This window comes from Pyrus communis, chromosome 11, assembly GCF_041283825.1.
Source record: "Pyrus communis isolate YQ-2024b chromosome 11, ASM4128382v1, whole genome shotgun sequence".
Lineage (NCBI taxonomy): Eukaryota > Viridiplantae > Streptophyta > Magnoliopsida > Rosales > Rosaceae > Pyrus > Pyrus communis.
In genome coordinates this window covers 13,305,427-13,321,657 of record NC_142575.1, presented here as the reverse complement: position 1 = coordinate 13,321,657, position 16,231 = coordinate 13,305,427, and the positions used below count along the sequence as shown (strand labels likewise).

Below are 16,231 nucleotides of genomic sequence, written 5' to 3'. Positions count from 1 at the left end.
AACGTCAAATGCTCGATGCCTCAGCGGGTGGAGCATTGGTGGACAAGACACCCAGGGATGCCAAGGTCTTGATTGCTAACCGAGCGTTGAACGCTCAACAATACGAAGGAGTAGGCCAAAGAGGACCCCCACGGCAGCAAGTGCATGAGGTAAGTTTTACACCCGACATTCATTCACAATTAGCTAATCTTACTTCCATTGTGTCTCAGATGGCCGAAGGAATGAGGGTGCAAGGACCAATTGTGTGCGGAGTGTGTTCTATTCAAGGACATGCTTCTGAGAAGTGCCCGCAACTCATTGAAAATGGTGGATGGGAAAGCACTAATGCCATTGGATTTCAAGGCCAAAACCAACCAAGGAACGATCCGTATTCTAACACTTTTAATCCAGGTTGGAGAGACCACCCGAACTTCAAATGGAGGGAGCCCCAACAACCACCACAACAAGGAGGCTTTAGGCAACAACCCCCGGGTTTCTTCACTAAGCCATTTGCACCCACACATGCTCCACAACAATCTGCCCCAAATGCTTCATGTACATCCCTAGACAATGATACACTTCTTAAGTTACTAACTAATTTGTCTCAGGGGCAAGAGAATCAAGCCAAGGCAATGCAAAATCAAGAAAAAAGGGTGGATCAATTGGAGAAACAAATTGGGCAGATTGCAGATTTTGTAGGAAAGTTTCGTGAGCAAGGCCAACTCCCAAGCTCAACCATTCCAAACCCAAAAGGAGGGTTCGAAACGGCCAATGCAATCACCTTGAGAAGTGGAAAAGAAGTTGGCATTACATCCAAACCATCACCATCAAGCCCCGAAGAGGATGAAAAACGGAGAATTGAAGAGGAGGAAGCAAGACAACCCACGGCAAAGGTGGACATATCTTTGCCGCAAGCTTCTAAAGATCCCAACTTGTCCAAGTTGTCCAAAAAGGGTAAGAATGTGTCAAATTCGGTTCCTATTAATGTTTTTCCTTTGAATGTGCCTTTTCCTAGTAGGTTCATGCAAACAAAGAAAGAGGAAGCCGAGAAGGACATTCTTGAGACGTTTAGGAAGGTCCAAGTAAACATTCCTTTACTTGATGCCATAAAGCAAGTCCCAAGGTATGCAAAGTTTTTAAAAGAGTTATGCACAACTAGGAAAAGAATTCCAAACAAAGAAGTTGTGAAAGTGAGTGAAAATGTATCGGCGGTTTTGCAACGAAAGTTGCCTCCAAAATGTAAGGATCCAGGGAGCTTTACCATCCCATGCACAATTGGAAACACTAGATTTAAACAATGCATGTTAGATTTAGGTGCTTCTATTAATGTCATGCCATATTCCATTTATGCATCTATGAACCTGGGTGAGTTAAAACAAGATGGCGTTATAATTCAATTGGCCGATCGTTCTAATGTTTATCCCAAGGGAGTCCTTAAGGATGTTTTAGTGCAAGTCAATCATCTCATCTTTCCTGCAGATTTTTATGTCCTAGAAATGGAGGATTCGAGCGATGCTCCATCATTGCCACTCTTGCTAAGCCGTCCGTTCATGAAAACGGCCCAAACCAAGATTGATGTGGCCAAAGGAGCACTAACAATGGAGTTTGGTGGTGACGTAATTAAATTTAATGTTTATGACTCTGTTAAGAATCCTAACGATAGTCATTCTTGTTTTGTCGTAGATGTGCATAAGGATAAAGGGCCGAAAGGATCCACACTTACCACGAAGGATGTGTCAAGCACCACCATGGGAAAAGAACTTGGAGTGATTGCCCTACAACCACCCAATATGGCCGAAACTTCAAATGGGGACATTGTTGATAGGGCTGCCGATTTTGAGCCTTCAATACAATATGTTTGTAAGTCACCAAGCCCAATTCCAATTCCCATTTCAACTAATAGGTTGTTACCTTCTTTGGTGCAGGTACCCAATCAATTTCAAGGTAGTGGGAGCATTTATATGGATTTTAGGAACCCAACCACCAAAATCAGGGAGGATCACCCATTCATCGAGCCATACTACGAGAAATTCAAGGAGCATGTTGTGGAGGAGATCCCATGGCATGCCGTGGGTCCTAAGTGAGAAAAGAAGGACTCGTCCGGCTGGAAGACGTTAAAGCAAGCGCTACTTGGGAGGCAACCCATGCAATCAACAAAGGAAAAACTTGGGAATCGCTCCACACTCAGATTTGCGTCCCTAAACCCTTTCCTTTGTTGCTTACTTTATGTTATGTGTATTGTGTTCAATTGTGTCTAAAACATTGAGGACAATGTTTAGTTTAAGTGTGGGGGGGGGGGGGGGCTAACATTCTGTTTTGAGATATTTTTGCATGAAATTCGTAGGGTATTACCACCTAACATGTCTAAACTTGTTTCCCACTGTTTTTAAGTGTTTTTAAGCTATTTTAGAGTGTTTTAGAGTGTGTTGACTTAAAAATCCGAAAATACCATAAAAATTTGAAAAATTGTTTTGAAAAACCCAAAAAGAGTTGTTTTTGTGTGTTTGTTTGTGTCGTAGGTCACCTTCCAATACAATGATGAGGATTTGGTTTTTAATTGCATGATGGTTAAAGAAAGTTACAAACTTGGATGGATGTTTGATATACTCTTTGGTTTATGCTTGTTTGTAGTTATAGTTTACGAATTCACATGTAATCACAAAAGGAAAAAATTAGTTTTTGTAACATGCTTGAAGGAAGGAACTTAACAAACGCTACATCCCTGTGAGACTTGAGCCTAAACGTTATTTGGAGAGTTAAAATCTGTGCATTATTGTTTTCTAAAATCGTTGCATGATCTCATTATTCTTTGCTTGGTTACTACTTAGAAGGCGTTTCATCACTTAGTTCCAAATGCTAGAACTTATGCCCATTTCATTCAAAGCATGTTATTGAATTGCATACCACATATTCAAGATGAAGTTGTGTAGTGACCACCATCAAAGCCAAATAGCCGTGTGCCCTTCACTCATTTTGTGTTTAAGTTTAACCCCATTGAGCCGTGTTAGCCATGTTCTTTGTTAACCCATATCATCCTCACCTAGCCTAGATTAGGACCATCCGTACCCTTGTTCTTGAAGCATAGTAAGCATGAAAGAATTCCTTTTGATTAATATGTTGCAGGAAATAAGTGTGGGAGAAGGATTATTGATGTGAGTTATGTGCCATAAGCATGGGAAAAAAAAAAAAAAAAAGAGAAAAAAAGTGAAAAAGAGTTGAAAAGTATTGTTTGTTGAAGTAAGGGCCCAAAACAATGAATTAGGCCCTAAGAGTTGTTTGAATCTCCCCTATTTGTCTAAATGTTGATTTCTGCACTCTAAGTGAATTCTAAGTCTCAATTTCAATACTTTGCTACTATTGCTTAAAGAACTTTTGTTTATCCCTATCTTTCCTTGTTAGCCAATAACCCAAGCCCCGTTACAACCCTTGACTTCTATCTTGAGTGTTGTGCATTTCAATTGTGGAGTTTGAATTTGGTATGAGCATATGGTGTCACTGGTTCTCGCATCTAAGTAGTAGCATTCCATTCCTGAGATCATATCTAAACATGTTTAATTTCTCCAAAAATTGCATTCTTTGTTATAACATATGTGAGTACTAGTTTTTCATGTTTACATTAATCTTCTCACATATAACTAGTGTAGGGTGTGTAGTCAGAAAATCTGAGTGAAAATTGAGTGCATAACTAGTGAGGAATTGAGGGAATTCTCTAAGGCATGTTACTACATTCAAAATGTGTTTTAATTGATTAAATGCGAGCTAGTGAATGGTGACTATGATTAAGTATGTGCCCGAGGGGAAGGAAGACTAAAAGCTATGTGAGTAATGATCTTGGACATGTCATGTTTCATTGGAAATCCCTGAGGCAAACGTTGGAAGGTTTAGGTTATGTTTTGTTTGTTTTGTTTCGTTTTGTTTAGTTTAGTTGTTTTGTTTTGCTCGAGGACTAGCAAAAGTTAAGTGTGGGGGAATTTGATAGGAGCATATTCATGCGACTTAATTAGATTGTTCTCGTGCATTTATGTTGTGTTTATTTAGTTATTTTAGTGTTTAAGGCCACTTTTGTGTATTTTCAGATTATAAGGCCAAAGTGTGCAAGAATATGCAAATTGGAGTCTTTTGGAGCGAAAGAGGAATGAATGAGTTGAAGACTTGAAGAAACGACGAATTCCTACTCCAACGATGAATTCTTACCAAACGAGGAATCCTACTCACACAAGGTTTCCTATTTGAAGTAGGAAAGTTAACCCTAAGTTTCCCGTTTTGGTAACCTTTCCTAATCTAAACGTCCGTATTTTCTAGCCACTTTGTAGGCCTTGTATGCACTTTAGGACACAAAACAATGGCCCTAGGTCACTTTAAACCATTGCCGTGCCTTTGTATCTTCCCCCCTTCCCTTGCCGTGCAAGGGAGGGCAATTTTGTCCCCTTTTATGCACAAAACCCTAACCCTAAACCCTAGCCGACCTAAGTCATTGCATGCATTCATATTTTTAAACCATTCAGCCACCATATTCCTATTATTCTAATCAGCCGCAACTTTTGATTCCATTCCTCATTCACCCTAAATTACAACATTCAGCCATTGCAGCCAATTCCCTTTCTAAGCCGTGGACCCCATTAATCATTGACCCTTATAAACCAAAAATAAATCTAAGCCGCACCTAATTTTTCACCGTAGATAAAATTCAGCCATTCAATCCCAAAAACAAATCCTGTCGCAGCCACCCTTCCACATTTTTGCCCTGCAATCCGTGACTTCCCATTGATTCTAACCAGCCACATTCTCTCCAATTTACTCCCTAAGCCGTGACTTCATTCAGCACCTAAAAAACCTAAATCACAACCTTCTATCGCAGCCACCATATTTCCTATTATTGTCGTGCCTTCCACCAATTCCAGCAGCCTCCCTTTTCTGCCGCAGCATCACCATCCATTCCCCCTCCATTCCACACCTTCCACCACCATTGCCGCACCACCAAACTTCCCTAAATCCATCCCTAGCCCAGAAAACCATCCAAAAACACCATTTAACGTCACTGCCGCAGCAAGGAGAAGAGGAAAGAGGACTTAGACGCACAGAAATTCAAGTGGATTCGTTGGGCGTTCTAGGTGTAATCAATCCTTTGTTCTTTATGTTTAAATTCAATTGTATTTCTCTTTTTGCGAGCATGAGAGGCTAAACCCCTATTTAGCTAGGGGGTGATTCGAAACCATGTTTATGCTTGCAATATGATTTGATTACTTTTGGTTGGAATTTCATGTATTGTGAATTCAATTTGTTTAACTGCTTGATCGATAACTTATTTGTGTATGTTTGTTGAGAGTGCACGCTTAATTTTCATGCATGAATATGACGCTAGAATATAAGTGAATTTCACCTACTAGTTATGAACTTATATTTACAAATAGTGGAGGTTGCTTATAAACAATCGCGTTAAATGAATTTTTGGCACTAGTTTCATGCTCATCATAGTAACGAATGCCTCGTCAACACTTATAGTTTTCATGATGCTTAATGATCTTTGATTGTATCTTTATTGTGCTTTTCACGTAAAGGACTTTTGGAGAATGTTTTGAATTGCGTTGCGCTAACCCATCCAATTCATTAACTTAAGGAAAACTTGACGGTTAATTTAAGCGGACCTAATTAACCCGGGGTGTTGAGTTTCATAATTTATCGAAAGACCAACTGAAAATCAAATTGTATGCAAGTGTGACATGTGTGGAGAAGAACCTTCTAGCTAGCATTCCATCCATATTTTCATCCAATTCATATTTACATTCTGCCTTTAAATTACAATCTGTGCATTTAGTTTACTTTCGTCAAAACCTCAATCCCCCTTTACTTTAGTGTCTAATTTAGTTAGAAAGTGTCTTAGTTTGTGTTTATAAGTGTTTTGCATTCTTTGAGTCGTTTGATTTGTTTTAGTGTTTTATTGTTTAGTTTTGCATTCTTTGAGTCTAGTTTAGTGTTTTTAACGTTTGTTTTACGTTTTTGAGTCAGTTTCCAAGTGATTTAGTAATCCCTCCTAATCCCCGGTCTAGAACGATCCCTACTTGCATCTTTACTACAATTGTCAAAAGAGGGTTTTAATTTGTGTGCTTAATTAGTTAGCATCAACCCACACTACTGTATTTTACTTATGCTCTGACGTTGCGTGTGAAACGGGCTCGTTCCCGCTTGCAGTGCACTCTGGTCCTTAGGCACTTTTAGGGCTAAATTTATTCACATTTTCCATATCACTATACTTTATGGCTTCGTCACCTTCCATGTGTTGGCCAGCACAGCTCGATTCGAAGTCCTAGTGGACATTTCGGGTCGAGGTGTGTCAATTATAAATAAAATTAGGGCACTAACCCTTTATAAATAGGATATTTTGTAACCTTGTAAAATGTCTTTTATAAATAGAACATTTTGTAACTTTGTAAAATGTAAGTCTGACAAGATGCAGTCTCCTCGAGTTGTATAGCCTTCTCGATGACTATTATATTTATTTCTTTTCAATTAATAAAGTAAAATTTATAATGTCATATTATGTTCATTCGTCTGTTATGGATAACTTTGACTTTCAACTTGATGCATCCATTCTAGTCCAACCTTTATCCAATTGATGTTGGATTGGATTGGAACACAAGACTAGTTTTTGAATAACAAATGTAATTAAATCAACATTAAGCTCTTTTAATATCATGATTTATTGACATTTCTGTTTACTTGTAAGTGAGAAGTCTTCAACTTAACTTCCATAAATGTCGAAGTTACTATGGTTGAGTCAACCAGGTTGACACAATGTGTATTTAATCCAAATCTCCTTCTCTTGGAGAAAATTTTCCAGGTTCCGGTCACGTATGACACCTGGTATTCCAACGAATGAAAATTAGACACGTGGCTTTTCCATGTTTCAATTAAATTGCATTCTTAAAAAACTAAAGAGAAAAGAAAGTCTGCCAAAACTTCTGCTACCATCAATAGCATTTAAACGAACCCTTACTCTAGTTCTTGTCCTTACTCTTTAGTTCTGATGGCCTTCCCTGCCCTCATATTTAGTTTCAGATTTAGTTTATCAACTATCGCTTCAGATTTAGTTTCAGATAGTTTCTTTGAGTTGTACTGTCATTTTTCTTGGTTGTGTTATTTTGGCCTTTCTATGAAATTAGATAAAAACCTCATTTTACAAAAAAAATGAGAGTATGAAAGCCAAATCATTCAATACTCCTTGTTTGATTTCATGAAAATCAGAGTATGAAAGCCAGAAGAAGAAAAATAAATACCCATAAAAGACTAAGAAATTACTCAAAGAAGCTATACAAAACTGAGAAATTAGCAATGGAGGAGGAGGCAGAGATAAAGATAGAGTTTGATGGAGTTTAACGAAGTTTCTATTTTCTAGTTTGTGGGGCCCACTATCTCAAAAATTATCATACTGCAATTTAATTGAAACATGGAAGAGCCACGTGTCTAATTTTCATTCCTTAGAACACCAGGGGTCGTATGTGACCAGAACCTAGAAAAATTTCTCCTTCTCTTGTACCATTGCTTAAAGGAAAAAAGAACTCTAGTTAGATCTCATTGGCCTTCTTAAGAGCATCTCCAATGGTTTGGCCATGTTTAGCCACCATTCTTAAATATAGCGCACTAAAAATATAATCTTTAAGGAATAATGCAGGGTTATAATTTTTCATGTTGAATGGTACATGCATTGTTCTCAAAATTGACTTAGGCGGTGGAGGATCGATGCGATTAAGGTCAAAATGTAGAGGAAAATCAAGTAGGGGTAGGCAACTGCTTAGGCGGGTTAGATGGGCTAGAAGGGATAGGTGACCTAAGCTAATCAGGCGGCCTAGGCGGTGGCTAGGCTATTCTGAGTTTAGGATTCCATTATTTTTTTAATTTTTTATTAAAAAGAACCCATATTATTTCTCTCACCGTTTCGTGTTTCTCTTCATTCTGTCTCTTCACACAGACGCATTCTCTCTCTCTTTCTCCCTCTCTGCACATACAAGTGTGATGATGCCAATGCCAAAATGGCTTAAGTTTTAACTTATCCCAATTTCTCACTACAAGTATAATCTTTTTTAAAGTGTAAGTAGGCTGTAATTTATATATATTTATATATATATATATATATAATAAATTGAATTAAATCTGCATGGTCCGCCTAGCCACTTAGTCACTAGGTCTTAACCTACCGTCCAACTACCGGTTAGTGTCTTTTAGAACATTGGGTACATGGGCTATTTTTTATTTCTCTCAATATTTTATTACTTTTTAATTAGCATATTGAAAAATATGATGGTACAACACTCACACATCAACTACTATGTGTTGTTTAAATTAATTAAAACATTATCTGTACCTATCTAAATATAATATTTTGAACAAATTATTTTTTTAAGAAGATGTATACCGAATATATCTATCTTTGGAGAGAAGTGTTTAGAGTATAACAGGTGTAAGAATGAGAACCGATATTTTCCCGAATAAAAAATAAAAAATAAAAAATAAAGGATGAGAACCGATTAGCAAGATTTCACATAATTTTAATTTAAAATTTGTTTTCACGTTAAAAAAAAATTGTAACGGCTAGAGATCTGGGCCTGCATAAACAGTTTGTCAGTTTGTGTGTAAAAAGTTGCGGGTGCATGATAAAACATGCAACCAGAAGCACACAATTACTGCTATGATGTCCCAGATAGTCTTTTTCTCTTTATGGGGCCATGAACAGTGATGACTCATTCTTACCAAATGGGGCAAATGTTGTTAAAATTAAAGTGGTTTTCCTAGAATGACTTCCTACATACCCAACAACTTATATTAATTCCTTAATTATGGGTGTCTTGGGAACCCGCATGTTTTCATGGTGCAGAGGCACTCTTATATGTTTTGGTTTTCTTTCCAGACAATAGCTTTTAATTGCATTGATAACTAGCTGCTGCTTATCTTTTTTAGTTTAGTTTTTCATCTTTCTTGTTGGTTGCATTGTTCATGCTCTTGGTGAGAGTGTTGTAACTTGTAAGCTTATTTCCTTGTTAGTGAAAGTTGATTCATCTTCGTTGAGTTCCATTCTTTCTCTTTACTGTTGGTTGTAAGTCTTGGGCTAGTGTGGAGTCTGCACTAACTGAGAAGCAATACTCTGGAGTTTGGAATATTGTCTTTCTTTACAAGCAAGCCCTCAGGAATTGGCGCCTACATCCTTTAGGGTAGATTCTTTATAACCCTCCATTGAAGATGGGTTTTGAGAAAAGGGGCTAAGTTGGGGATTTGGCCCTCAATTGAGATGGCCTTAGGTTCTCGTTTGATCAACCATGAAGCCCTCACTAGAATTTCTTACCATCTGCTGAATATGAGATTTTTAAGTGTGTTGAATATATGGTCTGGTACATTAAGTGTAATATTATAATTTGTTGGACATTTGAATTTTTTTTTTAACCAATTGTATTATGACATTTGGTGTATTGAGTCGTGTTCCCACCATATTGAAAATTATTATAGTACAACAATCACACATCAACTCCTATGTGTTGTTTAAATTAATTAAACTACTATTTGTACCTATTTAAATTAATTAAACTACTATTTGTACTTATTGAGTCGTGTTGCAGAGTGATGCCTCGTGGGTTTCTTTGGCCCTCCTTGTTATCTTGAATCCCCCTCTAAAGTTCTTGACCCATGTTTGTAGTTGAATGATTCCTTCCCAAGGAATATCTAGTTATGGCTTGTTTCTTTTTCCCTTTACTCCCTAGTTCTTCTGCTACCCTCTATTTCGGTGCAAGATGGCTAGGTGCTACCAACCTGTCAAACCTGCATCATGCTTCCTTCGCAAGGTGTTGCTTTCCTGGGTCAGCTTTCCACAAGCACTACTTTTGGTAGCGCACCTCATGGCTTTCGCACGTTGAACTTCTGAGTGAGCTGGGAAGGGAAAGTCAGCCTCTCTTTATTAAATGCATGTTTTGCTAGGGGTTTCACATGATCTTAGAGATAGGACTTGATTCCTTTCTAATTAGATTGGTTAGCTTGCTAGGAAATGGGTAAATTAAGTATGTTCTCTCTCAATGCTTGCCTATGTGGGATACAAGAGTTATGGGCTTGGATCTTTGGCCCCAAGCAGCCTAAAATCCTCCATAATCTTGACTCAACATAGGCCCAATAAACTCATGTAACCATCTACACGATAATTTACTTGACAAACACCGAGCATGTGACTTGGGCTTACTTTAGCGTGACAAATAGGCATGGACATGGTGTGATTTATATAAATATTTGGCTTAATTAATGTAGTGTGACATGGTTGTGAATATATTCTTTCCTCAATCCCGCACCTTTGCATGTATTCGCGCTTGACTTGGGGCTCTCGTGACAATTGGGCCTGCTCTTTATGTTTTTGGGCCTCAACAACATGCAACATCTAACTCCGAGGGGTTGCTTCCTTAGCCGTAATTGTTTGAAGAAGTTAAGGGAAAAAAAAAAAAAAATTGAAGTACACACTTCGCCTATTCGACCGCGTATTGGCATGTCCACAATCATCCAAGACCAGAAAATGTGAGGCTAACAATTTAATTAGGAGAATTGTATTAAATGTGGTATTCTGTTTCCTTAAAACCAATGAAATGAAACCTCTTATAATTTGACATCATTAATTAATAAACCAAATGGTTGGATCAAGCTGTCTGAAAATCCAGTTGGTTGTCAACTGCCAACCCAACATCACATATCTTGCTTGATCCACGCCTCATCAACTGGGTTCCTCGAATTAGTTCAACGTCTAAGTTGAAAAATAAATGGTTTATATCGTTGAAGTTCGATGTGTTGTAGGCTCAATGTGTATATATATGTATCTGTCAAAGCTTATCCTACTTGGGTTTGGGGGGCCAGGCTGCAGCTGAATTGCTGATGAGAATCCTACAATGCAAAAGAATGAAAGCGACCCGCACTATATATTGCTTTTCTTGATCTTGTTTACATTCGTAAAACAAAATTATAACACTAATTATTTTTTTTCACCCACCAAATAATTAATGAACAATCTTGATCGCTAAGTTTAATTTATCTACAATATTATATTCGCTGCGCCTGCTTTTTTGGCGAAAATCTTTGCACATAAGTACTGAAGAAAAATGCCTCTATTTTTATCATATAATTATATTATTACATTTGTACCAAGTCTTCTAACCGTCGTTATCACATAATTAAGGATTAGAAATATTACAGGCGGCAGAGAATACTAATGTCAGGTATGGACAAATTAGCAGGGTGATCAAGCGGAGAAAACTATCTTGTAATCAATGAAGCCACATGACAAATATTTATTGAACGAGTTATACTGTTAAACAAATGACAATCATCGATTGCAAATCTACAAACCAATACATTTGTTACAATAGAGAGTTTCTCTCAATTCTCAAGCAAGTAAAAATGAATAGCACTGGATGCAAATAACAATGGCAAGTTGAACTTAAGTTAGTTGAAGGTCTAAACTGGATATGATAAAAAATAATAATATCCAAAGTTTGAAGAATAATAATTATTATGTGGTCAAAGTTTGACTCAAGCTTGACAGGATATATAAAATCAAGCAAAAACTTCGTCACCCTAATGCATGTAAGTTCAAAAACTTAGATTTCAATAACTCGAAAGGCCGCAAATAGAGGAAAACAAAATGCAGAGCCGTGTTAAAGACAAAGAGCTCTTGCCACTTTTGAGTTAACAGTTCACACGCCAAAGGTTAAGTTGATAAGGATTTCTGAATTCTCATTTAATTTTGGTGACCATACGAAAGATTTCATGGACGTTAAGCCGCATTATGAGTCAATAACAATATCATTGATATTATTTTAATTAAACTACGTATTATTAATTGTTGAATTTTATCACAACAAATCTCGAGAGTTTTGAAAATAAACTTTTCATATACAAATTTATGAACGGAACCAATAAAGGCCTACAGGAGGCAGATGTCCACACTCAAGTAATTCATTAATTAAGCTGCACACTGTAATTATATATATACGTGTTATCTTTGAAGAAAATATATGTCTAATATTAAGCATACCTTCATACTACATCTACCCTATATCAAACATAATATGATAAAAAATGCTCTTGTTTTGTCATTGAAACCGATAAATCCCTCATCCGCCTCTTTTGTGTTAATATTTTTCTCATCAACTTGTCACTTTCCACTACTACATTAAAGTTTTTATAATATTAGAATTGTGATACGTCGTCATTTGAAATTCCTAAACCCTAATAAGGTTTCCTTGGTTGTTTTTCAAGTTGTCCCCAAAAAAAATTTTTAGTTCCATCCCTGTACAAATTTATATATTATTTTGTTTTATTTATGATATGGACTATATTTTATAATTCAGATAGCTCTAAAATTAAAATTTGAAAAATAAGGCAACGCTTTGGAAGAGTCAAAAGCCAATTCGGACTTTTGTGAAGCAGAAGCCATACAGAATTTTATACAGAAAGATTCGCATGCATGATTACAAGTGGAATGATAAGGAAGGATAGGGATGCGTTACCATTTGCTTCCGCTCATATAAACAAACAATTTATGTGGCATTGTACTCATAAAATTTGATATTTTTGTGTGTCAAAAGTCTACTTGGTGCACGTATGAAGTGGACAGAACCTGACAGCCTTTACCTCACAGATGCCATTTGATTTCCCACCGTACAACACCATCAACAACGAAGTCGTATTTCACTCAATAGTGTTGGTTATATAAATCGTAAAATGTTACTGCATTCGATTTTGTATTAGATCTTATATTAGATCAAAGTAGTCCATGCATATCACAATTTTTTTTCTCCTTGATATAATCGATTGTAGAAAAATGAAAATTGAACATAAAACACCAGACACATACTGAATATCTTCTTTTTTTTCGATAGAAGTGAGAAAAAAAATTGAACATAAGACGTCAAAAGCAAAGTAGTGAATCTCGATAAAAATACAATGAGAACGACAATATTGTGTAAAATTGAGCTGCTATGGAAGATTATTGGCTAGCTCACTAGTGTAGAAGATCAATGAAACTAAATGTGTACAGTATAAGAAGAACTAAAGCTATTAATATAACCTATTAGAATTCCTTTTGCTTTTGAAAAAATCTTCTGGAATTCATGTTTGCTCCTCTGTCTGCATGTCTTCCTCCCCAAAAAGTTGTTCATAAAATACATGAGCTCTAATAAGCACATAATAATAAGTACACAATGAGAAGGATCAGAAAATTGAAGATGGACATGGCCTGAAAAAAACAAAGAAAAATATAGCATTAGACATCATTGTTCAGAAATTTAAGAAAATTACGGTACAGTAGTAATTTTCTCCGCTTAGATATCAAATTAATATAAATATATCGCTGTATTCAAAATTCAAGAAAATTAATTCCAACCCAAGATCATAGAAAGAATAATTAACAAAAGGTAATGTTTACGTACATTTACATTCGAGTCTGCAGAAAAAGTTAGCTGAGGAAGACCCCGGACTCCCGGAGGATTACCCTGGACTCCAGGAGGATTACCCTGGAATCCGATATCATAAACCGGAGTACCATCCGGATAATATAGTCCGTAGTTCCTCTCCGACGTAGGACCGGGCTTCAAATCCTCGTTAAAAAGTGCAAAAACGTAAATGTCGACCGGAACTTTAGGCATCGCCGGCGTCCCTTGATTCTCTTCAATTTTCCTCAACAGATTAGCATTGTAAATACCAGCATTTTCCGGCGTGGCGCCGGCCTCGTTTGCATCCCCTTTCGAAGGCCAGCCGGTCTCGGATATTCGGACCTCGATGTCTGAATACCCCATCGCCTTGATGGCAGAATAAACGGCATCAATCTGGGCATCCAGCATGTTGTCGTAGTGGAGATTCGTGACTGAATCGTCCATGCCGGGATTAGGCTGGAACAGCGCGTACTCCAAAGAAACTTCACTTGGACTGGCCTTGTAAGCAAAGTAGGGATAAGCATTTATCAAAAAGGGCGAATTAACTTGCGAGTGGAAGCTGAGGATCGGCTGGATATACTGAGTAAGATCTTGTCGGAAACTCCCCGCCGACGGTGGGTAGGAGTTTCCTAAAATAGTTAGCGAGTGCGCGGTTGTGACAGCTACTTGTTTGGAAAGGCCGAGGGCGACGAGGGCGCGGTAGACGGATTGCATTGCCGGGAGGAGGTACGACCAGAGCTGGGTGTCGTTGCCGCCGAGGACTTCGTTTCCGACATTGATGCACGTGATTTTGGTCTGGGGGAGATAGGGCTGCACGTTCTGCTGAATCCAGGACTGGGCTGTGAGAGTGTCGGTGGACATGCTCTGCAAGTACTCGTTGCCGAGGCCGATGATGAAGTCGACGTCGGAGTTGGAGAAGGCTTGGAGGACGTTGGGATCGGCGTCGTAGAGTTTGACGCGGCTGACATTGAGGGACTGGAGGAGGACGGCCACTCGCGACGGAGATGGGAGGTTGTTGGCTATTTGTCCATAGTTGATTCCGAAGCTCAGGCTCTGGACTTGGAGTGTTGAATCTGAAAGCAGATACTAAATTCAGATCCTAAATTCGATGAAAATACGTTGTCAAATGTCTAATACCGAATTTTAGAAAGGAAAAAAAAAAAACCATCGTAGATTAGTGAGTGGTTAATATAAATTGTTCACAAAACAGATTTTGGATTATGTTTGGTTGGTGAGAAAACAGAGGAAACTAGACGGGAGGAAAAAGAAAATTTTCAAATTTTCAGTTACTTTTTTCTTTCACGAAAGCCAACAAGGAAATATATAAAGACCCAATTGAGAAAATTTTCTTTTAAGAGGACCCAGAAAGAAAATCTGAGATTTAGCTCAAAATTTCCATCCGTTTCTTCTCTGTGTTTACTTTATTTTCCTGCACTTTCTTGGGAACCAAACAGGTGGAGGTGGAAGAAAGTAGGAGGACGAACCCGAGAGACCGAGGAAGAGCAGAATAATTGTGAATAGGACAGTGGAGGTTGCCATTACTGATCGGATCTTGTGCTTCACCTCCAACAAGGCAACTCTGCCACCTCCCCCACTAGCCCCTGCGGCCTGTATCCCAAGAACTACGTGCAACTTTTACCACCTAGCAATGCCCAATATCCTTTAATATACATAGGCGTGCGCTTTGCCTTCCAAGAAAAGGTTTTTAGGTCAAAGAATAAAAGATTTTGTTTTGACACACATATTTTACAAAAATTTATACACAACGTGAAATCATATAATTAAGCATTAAACTCATTATGGGAACAAAATTTTAGATATTCTACTTATAACTTATAAGCAGGGGCGAATCAATATAGGGACTAGGGTGGTTGTAGAATTTATAGAGGTCGGAAAATAAATGTAAAGTCCTTTGAATTTATGGTATGTGCCTTTTTTGTACCCACTAAGTACTTGATGAAATGTATACTCAAAGTATCTTGACAGGAGGCCTCGATAACATTAGGTAGAGGATCTCGACAAACTCGATTGACATACAGCCAACATGGCTCAACAGATGACGACATGCCCACAAACTGCTCGACGAATTGCCTCACTAAAAAAACTTGGACGTTTTACAGAGAGACTCCCCCTAAAGTTAAAATTATGAACATGCCATTGCTTTCAAGTAGAAAGATATGTCACCCAATAGTAGGGGCTAATGACAAAGAAAAAATATTTGTTCAGAAAAAACAAGTTGTGTATGATTGATTGAGTAACGCAACTCCCACACAGATTTCTTGTTTCAACACTTTTATCTGTTTTGATATCAAATAAATCGACAATTCAATTAAGAATTCTAATTAGCATAGTAAATTTTGCTATCCACTTGAAACATATAGGTCACTAAACAACCTTCAATTTGATTGAATTTAAGCCAAAATGAACTTTAAGTGACATTCAATCACAATTGAGCAAAAAGAAAAAAGGATCTAGTGTACACCAAAGTAAAGCTTTGTTTCTGGGGTACACACTGATTCGTTTATATCATGGTGGAGGAGTTTCCAACTTTTGCACCAATATTTATTTGGATTTTATATTTTGTTTGTTTTATGCGGGCTTTTGATTTAGCGATTTTTAAAAGCCAATTGTTTGCTTTGACGTATTAAATTCAGCTTAGTCTCTGTTGGATATGGTGACTTACCCGCACGGTAAATTTGTTTGTTCATTATTAATTTATTACTAATTCATTATGAGATTGAACTTATTCTCTTTTTCTTAATGTAGATAATATCGTTTGTTTAAAAAAAAAAAAAAAAAAA

General features: G+C 37.5%; 1 protein-coding gene across 1 annotated transcript; it reads right to left on the bottom strand.

The window, feature by feature from the left end:
* Nucleotides 1-12,907: 12,907 nt before the first annotated feature.
* LOC137743419 (glucan endo-1,3-beta-glucosidase 14) lies at nucleotides 12,908-15,086 on the bottom strand. The gene is made up of 3 exons (XM_068483306.2): nucleotides 14,915-15,086; nucleotides 13,428-14,503; nucleotides 12,908-13,234 (listed from the first exon to the last, which is right to left on the bottom strand). The coding sequence occupies exons 1-3, from the start codon at nucleotides 14,967-14,969 to the stop codon at nucleotides 13,172-13,174; spliced, it is 1,194 nt and encodes a 397-aa protein (XP_068339407.2). The 5' UTR covers nucleotides 14,970-15,086; the 3' UTR covers nucleotides 12,908-13,171.
* Nucleotides 15,087-16,231: the final 1,145 nt, after the last annotated feature.

Excerpts from the sequence above, each read along its gene's own strand:
- LOC137743419 (XM_068483306.2), bottom strand. The coding sequence starts at position 14,969 with ATGGCAACCTCCACTGTCCTATTCACAATTATTCTGCTCTTCCTCGGT. Across the intron at positions 14,504-14,914 it reads GCTCTTCCTCGGTCTCTCGG|ATTCAACACTCCAAGTCCAG; the intron begins GTTCGTCCTCCT and ends ATCTGCTTTCAG. Across the intron at positions 13,235-13,427 it reads CTGCAGACTCGAATGTAAAT|GCCATGTCCATCTTCAATTT; the intron begins GTACGTAAACAT and ends TGTTTTTTTCAG.